An 8,814-nucleotide genomic window follows, 5' to 3' on the forward strand; every position below is an offset into this window, starting at 1 on the left:
CTGGACCTATCGAAGGGTGTTCGTTCCTGGTGGTTGTAGACGCATACACCAAGTGGCTGGAGGTAAAACAAATGGCTACAACGACATCGGCAGCAGTTATCGACACTCTGCGGTCGTTGTTTGCAACGTTTGGCCTACCGCGCAAGGTGGTCTCGGACAACGGCACTCCGTTTGTGTCCACCGAGATTCTCAAGTTTTACAGCGACAATGGCGTCTCGTCTGTTACATCAGCTCCTTACCACCCGGCTACGAACGGACAAGCCGAGCGCTACGTGGCTGAGCTAAAGCGCGCCCTTACTAAAGACCAGACTGGGACAATGCAACACCGCATCGCGCCCTTTCTCTTCAGACAGCACAACACTGTTCAAAGCACTACTGATCAAACGCCAGCGAAATTGATGTTCGGACGAGAAATGAGAACCCAGCTGACAGCAATTGTCCCGGAGCCCTCAGCGAAAGCACCGTCGGAGGAAGAAAAGCTCCCGCATAGCAGGAGAATCGAAAGTGGACAGCGCATATACGCCCGCCAGTTCCACAGAAAGCCCGGCTGGGTTGAAGCGACGGCACTCAAACGCATAGGTTTGCGGTCATGGCTCGTAGACATTGGTGGAAAGGCCACACGCCGCCACCTTAATCAGCTACGCCGTTCAGGTAATTTGCCAAGGGAACCTCCCATTCAAGCAGCCACCTCGACGGAAGCTTCGTTCTACTTAGCCTGGCATCTCGCACCAGATGAATCGGCGCCGCCGCCCGCCGGCCCTGAACACAAGAGAAACGACACCCAGCGAGCGAGTGGAGGCTTCTCTTCCTAGTGCGCCCAGAGCGTCCACGCGCCCACGGCGGCCCCCAGATCGCTTCCAAGCGACAATCTAGGGAGGGGGGAGATGTATTTCAAGCACCCCTGTGTCACGAGCGAGCCTCCGAACCCGCGAAGGACCGGATGCTGAAACTGCTTCCAGATGTTGACTCCTCCCCTTCCCCCGCTCGGCGCAAACGAGCCACCGTCGTTTCCCCCGGCAGTCCGGCCGCCGCCTCCATCCGAATAGGAATAAACTTGTTTTTAACCGTTCGCGGCTGTCTGAGCTTTTTGGACTACCGCGACCAACGCGTACGTCTATGGACCGACGACAACACCGGACATAACATTTATATAATCAGTTGTTTGCACTTTCGCAACGATGCCAACTGGAACATGCGCATTAGGAACACCAGAAGCTGCTACGAAGCACTGATGCTCGCGAGGATGTTGGACCTGGACACTGCTACATAATGCTATTTGAGCGCATGGCAACTAACCACAATTGACGTTAACCCGACGTGACGGCCATATCAGAATAGTACATATGTGATGTTAATAAAATTAGGTAGGCTGCACTCCAACCACTAGTGATGTTTCACGAAGATTAGCGTCCATTTGAAAATAAGTTCCGAGACATGGCGTGGCTCTGTATGCTTCCCTGCCACGCAGAATACTTGGGGAAAAATAAGAAAAACGCCGAACATGGTGAAATACACAAATGTTTAAAAGACGTTTCGGCTCCCCACACAGGAGCCTTGTTCACAGTGACCGCAAATGGCATAGTGCGCTCTTCTTATGCACGTTACATCACGTGTTGCAGACATCGTGCGTACACAGGGGGGAGTGTCCCAGTAGTTCTGTTCACTGTGACTTTCAGCGTCTACAGAAAAGAAACACACACCAGTCGTTTTCTAAGCTTCAATTCTGTGCACCCATCCTGCCATAAACGATCTGTTGTGTCTACACTCGTAAAGCGCTTGGAGGATTTTTTCAAAGGAAGAAGACGCAGTAGAAGATGTACACTCCGTTCGACGGGAGCTGGTTACTTGCGGTTACCCGCTTTCTTTCATGAACTCGGTGCAGCGAAAACTGCAGCGCCCGGCTCAGTCACACATCATTGCTACAAGAAAACGCGTATGGTACCTTACGTCCCAGGCTTCAGCAAGACCCTCGCTCGGGTATTGCGCGGCTACGACGTCCAAGTGGCTCATGTTCCGACACGAAAGCTCCAAGGCCGTCTCACAAATGTGAAAGATAAGTTGGACAGACATGATTTTCACGGCGTGGTGTGTAAAATTTTTTGCAAAGATTGTGAATATGGATACGTTGGCGAAACGGGCAATTACAAAAGAAGGCTCCGGGAACATTTTAATGACGTAAAGAACAAGAAAGTGGCTTCAAATGCCATCGCAGAACATGTGGCGTCTACCGGGCACACTATCGACTAAAATAAAGCCGGCATCATTTCCACGGAAAGAAAGTTGTTACAACGATTGCACATGGAATTTCTGGCCATTCAAACTACTGCGCATACGTTGAACAGAAATACTTGGACACTCCCCCCTGTGTACGCGCGATGTCTGCAACACGTGATGAAACGTGCATAAGAAGAGCTCACTACGCCATTGGCGGTCACTGTGAACAAGGCTCCCGTGTGGGGAGCTGAAACGTCTTTTTAACTTTTGTGCATTTCACCTTGGTCGGCGTTTTTGTTATTTTTCACTTTGTTTGTCCCCGACCAGAGGGAATTCCGTCGGACTCTTGACTATAGAATACTTGGTTCCGATTCCAGCTGGGACCCTGGCATTTATTCTTTGCATTCGTTGGCCGACGCTACCGATGATGTGAAGTATTTCTTAAAGCTCGCGCATTAAGATTGCCGATGTGTGTTCTCGTCGTTCCTGGGTAGCTACTCAGTGTCAATGACCTGTGGCACATACCCGCATAGCAGCGGCACATACCCGCCAGTGGGTATGTGCCACTGTTGTGCTGAAACTGTTTGGAAACGTACGCGACGGGGTTGGGACATAATTCATGTCTTGACTAGCGTGTCATGTTCGTCAAGCTATCTTACCATCCCATGCTAATTTTGGTTCACGCCAAGTTAAGGGGGTGCCCACGAGAGCACCCAAACGTAATCGGCTTGATAGATATATACGGTCAAAGTCACCGAAGTTCTCTACAAAATGCTTCGCATTAAAAAAAAGAAGAGGCTCTGAAACCTCCCTATGCATCATTATGCTTTCCTCCACTCTATCAACCCACATCTATGAACTAGACTCCCTTCTAGAATCCCTCGACATCTGGAAACTCCCTACCATCATTACCGACTGAACAGTGCTTACGAAAAGCAGCTCACAGTACCGCTTCAGTCAAGCAGAAAGTCTGTACTGCAATAACTGTGGCTCCATAGAAATTGCAGAACATATCTTGTTTGAGTGCCGAGCGTATATGCCGATGAGCGTGTGCTCATATATGAACCTTGCATGCATCTGTTAACACAAAGAACTTCATCAGTTGACTGTGTCTTGGGCCCGTGTCCCTGCATCACTCAACGGAGGCATGCGATGAAGCTTTTATTCGTGTATTTAGACAAAATCAGTCAGCTAGACAAACTTTAGAGAGAACTTGAAAAATCGTAATAAGTCATTCTGTCAACACAAGACCCCACCCAAGAGACGAAAAAATGTCGGTATATTCACTTTTTTGTTTTAATTATTTATTATTTATTTTTCTCTCTGTCTTTCAGTCTCCATTCTCCTTCTCCTCGGAGAGTAGCAAGTAAGCGATATACACATACCGGCCAAATTCTCTGCCTTTCAATAAAGAGCTCTCTCTCTCTGTTTTACTGTCCTTGCTTTTGTTTCTCAGTTTATCTTTTTTATTTACATTTTAGGCACTTCCTTCTAGTATATGTACCAACTTGCCCAACATTCAACACTCTTGATACTCGGTGTTCATCAGCAAACGCACGGGTTCTCTAACAACAGCTCCCGCTGATGATGATGATTAGCCTGTTTATTCTGGCGCACAATCACAAAGGGGAATCGGCCAAGAACAGAGCGGCAGGATCTCATCTCTTTGCAGTAATTCAATAACAATATTTTGTATGTGGTGGCGCATACAAGAACTTTTTTCCCAATTTTAATAGAAATATTTATAGCGCGAAATTACTTTTTTTACCTTTTTCCTACCATATAAAAATCAACGTGTGCACATTCGTTGTATTTCGTTGCGCAACACTGGAATAACCCCTTCGCTAAAAGTTTCCGAGGGGCTCTGTTTAAAGAATGAATGTCGCAGGTAAAATGCACATCTTTCAGTTTCCGAGGGGCTGTGTTTAAAGAATGAATGTCGCAGGTAAAATGCACGTCTTTCACGTGCATGCACTTGCAAAAGAAGTAGAAGTTGGCGCATCTTTTTGCGTCTTCTGCGCTCGCTCCCGCTTCGTTCTAGAGCGACGTACAATTGCCGAGTATCGTTCTGCCCAATTCTCCAGTGGCGACTGTCACGGGTTCTACATGGCGCGCATGTCTCCTTCTGTGTCCCCAGCGAGATCATTCGCCGAGAACGAAAACAGGCAAAAAAACCTCCAGGATCCCAACTCGACGGGCCGTACGCCCGTCAGTGGCTCGCTCTACGTCGGCACTGACTTGGACCGCGAAGAAACGCAGCAGGGTGCCAACGTCATCGGTGACGGCGACTTCCAGAGGTTCATCTTCGGTTTCACTATCGTAGCACAGATGGTGCTACTATGCCACAGCAACGTACTGGCTCTGATCACGGATCCCGTCGACCACTGGTGCAAGCCGCCGCCCGACTACGCCGGCATGTCAGCCGCCCAGTGGAAGAACGTCGGCATCCCTGTTGACGAAGCGGGCCGCTTCAGCCAGTGTAGAGCATACGTGCGCCCCGGTGCCGCCCCTAACGACACGGAGACCATGCCGTGCGACTCCTGGGACTACGACCCGGTCGAGGCGCGTAGGAGCGCCCGCAGCTACTGGGACCTCGTGTGCCAACGCAGCTGGCTTCTACCCCTGGGCAATGGCGTCTTCATGAGTGGCGCGCTCATAGTGGTTCCGTTCATGGGCTATCTGGCTGACACAAAGGGGCGCAAGCCGGTAATCGTGCTGTCGTCATTCGTGCTCCTGGCAAGCGCCATCGCGAGCTGCTTCGCCGACGCGTACCCCGCTTACCTAGCACTAATATTCGTCAACTCGGCCTGCGCCAGCACCGTCCACATTGTCACCGTGATCCTCCTGTTTGAGGTGTCACCCGTGCAGTACCGCACCTTCTACACGGGTCTCAGCAGCTCTCTGGGCGTCGTGCTCGTTGAGTTGCTATTCGTTGTCGTCACCGCCGTCCGCATCGCCTGGTTCCCGCTTCAGCTGCTGATTGTGGCGCCCACCCTGCTGCTTCTATCAGTCACGTTCACCGTCTACGAATCACCCATGTGGCTTCTGGCCATGTCTAGGCTGAAGGAGGCCGAGAGAGTCATCTACATTGCTGCAAAGGTGAATGGCGTGTCCCGAATCCACACCAAGCAGGCCCTCGATCGTATCAAGTTCGAGATGAACAAAGCGAGTGTACCGCAGGAGGCGCTGGCGCCCGCAGCACTGCTGTACCGCGGCTCACTGCGCGGCAGGGCTGCCGTGGTGTGCGTTACCACGTTCATCGTCATGCTGGCCTACTATTCGCTCACCTGGAGCCGTCGACTGGGCGGAGGCAGTAACCTGGTGGTGCGCGTCGTTTACGTGGTGGCCCTTGTTCCCACCTACGGTGCCATGTACGCTGCTCTCAACACCCTGGGTCGCCTGCAGCTTATGCTGCTGCTCTTCGCACTTCTGGGTGGAGTCTCTGGGCTCTACGGTGTCGCCACGTATGCCGAACCGCGGGAAGTAGGGTATGCGCTTGCCATAGCGGCCAAGTTGGTGGCGAGCGCCACAGTTCCCTCCAACTACCTGTACATGGCCGAGTTGTTCCCGTCGTCGGTGCGCAGTGCCGTCATGTGTGGCGCGTACACGTTCGGCCGCGTCGGCGCCGTGTTCGCCTCTGCGCTTGCCCCCGTGAAAGATGTCGGTCGCGAGGACTTGAGCTTCGCGTTCCTGGCGACAGTGGTCTTCGGAGGCCTTGTGGCGTTACTGAGCTTGCCTGAGACGATGGTTGGTGGCGCCGCGGACGTGTCCGTCACCAAGATGGACGGCAACCACAGAGACCTCCTGGACGTCATGCAGAATACGCTGATGCCCAGGTGCAAGAAGAGGAAAACGACACGTAGGCCAGCGAACGTCGCGCCGACAGTGGACCCTGGAGCCCCAGCAACTTGAACGCAACAGCCAGCGTGTGTATAAATTTGAACAGGCACACAAAAGAGGCGAAGAAGAAAAGAGGGGTGGGGGGCGGAATAAACGGAGTCATTCGTGATTTCGTTTCCTCTTCTGAATAAATTGCAACGCATGCATTGCGTATTTACGTGAAGAGCGCTCCATCGTATTTGTCTTCCGAGCCTCACATGTGTGTATTATCCTTCTTAGGAAGTATACCTTACATATTTTGCCCGTTTCGAGTGGCTTTCCAGTTCGTAGCTTTCCAGCAAGTGGTGAAACAGCGTTGCTCATTCGAGGGAACTGCACCTTCTTTATGGCTACGGTATGTATCCTTGTTTAAAACTGAACTGCTGCATCAGTGTATATAGGCAAGTGACTGCTGTGCACTGAAGGGCGCCATGCATCTGATGATGATGATTATTCTCTTGACTTGCTGGCACTCGCCCACAGAGGGAGATCTGCCAAGAACCGGGCGGCGGGATGTTTAAGTTAGTTGGTTGGATATTTAAAAGCATTCAATGGAGAGTCAGTCAAACACAAAAACTGGCAGATCCCACGTACGGAATCGATTATATGCGCAGCACGAATGAGAAATGTTGATATGTCACTTTAAAATTAGCACAACGTTACGAGATGAAGGTATATCATGCCACACATGACTTCCGTATCGTGATTATTATGTTTGGATGTGGTGTTTACCTTCGTCATCTATTCACGTAACGTTATAGCAATTTTAGTATATGTGGAGCTAGCGAAATGGCCACGAGCACGGGATGAGCGTGGTATGTTGTCATGTTCTTACATGACACGTGTGCCAGGAATATGTTTGCTCCAGCCATATAATTCGCATCCATTGACATCACGTAACACCGAATTCAGTATATGCGGAGCTTGGTGGGCGGCATGGTCCACCAAGTCTCCAAAAATCCGGGAGGTCTCAAAAGCAAGGATGCGCTTCGTCTCGCACATGCTTTTGTCACTAGTCGCATCTTGTATGCGACTTCATACCTGCATTTACGGAAGCACGATCAACATTCCTTGGAGGTCACCCTTCACAAAATTGTCAAGAGAGCCATAGGTATCCCTATCACTACTTCTAATGCAAAACTTCTTGCGTTGGGAGTGGTAAACACCTATCGGGAGCTCCAGGAGGCTCACCTAACAAATTACTACACGCGCTTGGCGCAGACCCCGTCAGGCAGACGACTCCTAGATCGTCTACACATTCAGCATGAATTTTACACAGAGGAGCGGGTACGAGTTCCCGAACATGTAAATACGTGATTCATGTTCGACCCCTCTCCACCGATATGTCACCTGAGTCGCATGCTGGCCGTTCTCACAGGTCCCATTAATTTGCGAGGCTATCGCCGGGCTGATTCCAAGGGCCGTTGTATCGGTCCCCCGAACCGCGCCACGAAAGCGTGGACAATTTAGAAGTGGTCCTATTTGGCGCGCCAGCGGACGCCAGCTGTGGCCCAAAGAACAAGTCAGAGTCGAGAGTTGATTAACAAAACAGAACTATATTCTCAATAATGGCAGATCAAAACGATACACAAATATGCACACTCGAAACTAGTTGAATACGATATGTCACCAATCCGACAACGTACTACACAGTACAATCAGCCACACTCGAAACAACGGACACAAACAACAATACGCACTACAATGCAGTCGCATGCATCGAACAACCAAGACACTTAAAGACTAAAGAGTTCAAAAACTTATTCAGTCCAAAGTCCTTGGAACAAAAGTCTGAATGATACTCTTCCGAGAATCACTTACTCAAAGTCCAGCGCTGTTGTCGTTCCGCTGCCCCCGAAGTTTCTCTTCCAGGAAACCTCGCGTCTTCAATTGGACGCTCTCCAAGCACCAAACTTCTTTGCCGGTAGCACGTCGGCTTCTCACACACAGCTGTTGCCACGCGTCTTCGCTCGCTGGCGGTAGACACACACTCTTGTCTGTAGCACGAGTCTTCACCGCTCAGGTGGAAATCCTCTTTTTCTTCTCCTTTGTCACTGAGGACAAAAGGCTTCGCCCACACGGCGGAAAGACCCTACGCACACTTGCGCAAAACTTTCATCTTCTGCCTACGCACACGGACGCGAACTTTCTTCTTCTCCTCCTTTGTCACTGAAGACCAAAGGCTTCGCTGACGACACGGCGGAAACACCCTACGTACTCTGGCGCACAATTCCTTCTTCTCCTGATCTCCCATCTCTGCTGCTTGGTTAAATACCTTCCGCGCTAGATTCCAGAAAGTTCTCATCGTTTCGTCGGCGCGATATGCAGCGAAGGCTGGGGAAAGCGCGAGACAACGGTTCGAGGGCCGTTCGCGACAGATGACGCAACTCTGCATCACCACGCCCCATTCCCTCGAGAACGTTCCAGGGCTTGCTCGGCCGCCGATGTGAGGAGGTTCGTCGGTGAACCTACGCTTTCGAGGGGAGAGGGGCGGTGCACCCAGGGAGTCTTTGGTTGCTTGCTTTCTTCTTTATCGTTCAGCTTGAGGCGTCTCTCTAGCGCTTGGTCGCGAGAATTCGGCGGCGCGCCCTTTTTTGAGCACTTGTTTGTGACAGCAGTCGAGAGGCACGGGCTCTTGCTCTCCGTTGCCGATTCGGCTCTAAACAAAACGTATTTTACATGGATATCGCCGGCCCTTAGCCTAGGGGTTGGTATACGGCC

At 51.1% G+C, this 8,814-nt stretch overlaps 1 protein-coding gene across 1 annotated transcript; it reads left to right on the forward strand.

Moving 5' to 3' along the window:
- The first annotated feature begins 4,232 nt into the window (after positions 1–4,232).
- On the forward strand, positions 4,233–6,266 carry LOC119177866 (organic anion transporter 3). Its single transcript, XM_037429052.2, has one exon. It carries the CDS (start codon positions 4,321–4,323, stop codon positions 6,124–6,126), a length of 1,806 nt encoding a protein of 601 aa, XP_037284949.2. The 5' UTR covers positions 4,233–4,320; the 3' UTR covers positions 6,127–6,266.
- The last annotated feature ends 2,548 nt before the right edge of the window (positions 6,267–8,814 follow it).

Source organism: Rhipicephalus microplus, chromosome 1 (genome assembly GCF_043290135.1).
Source record: "Rhipicephalus microplus isolate Deutch F79 chromosome 1, USDA_Rmic, whole genome shotgun sequence".
NCBI lineage: Eukaryota > Metazoa > Arthropoda > Arachnida > Ixodida > Ixodidae > Rhipicephalus > Rhipicephalus microplus.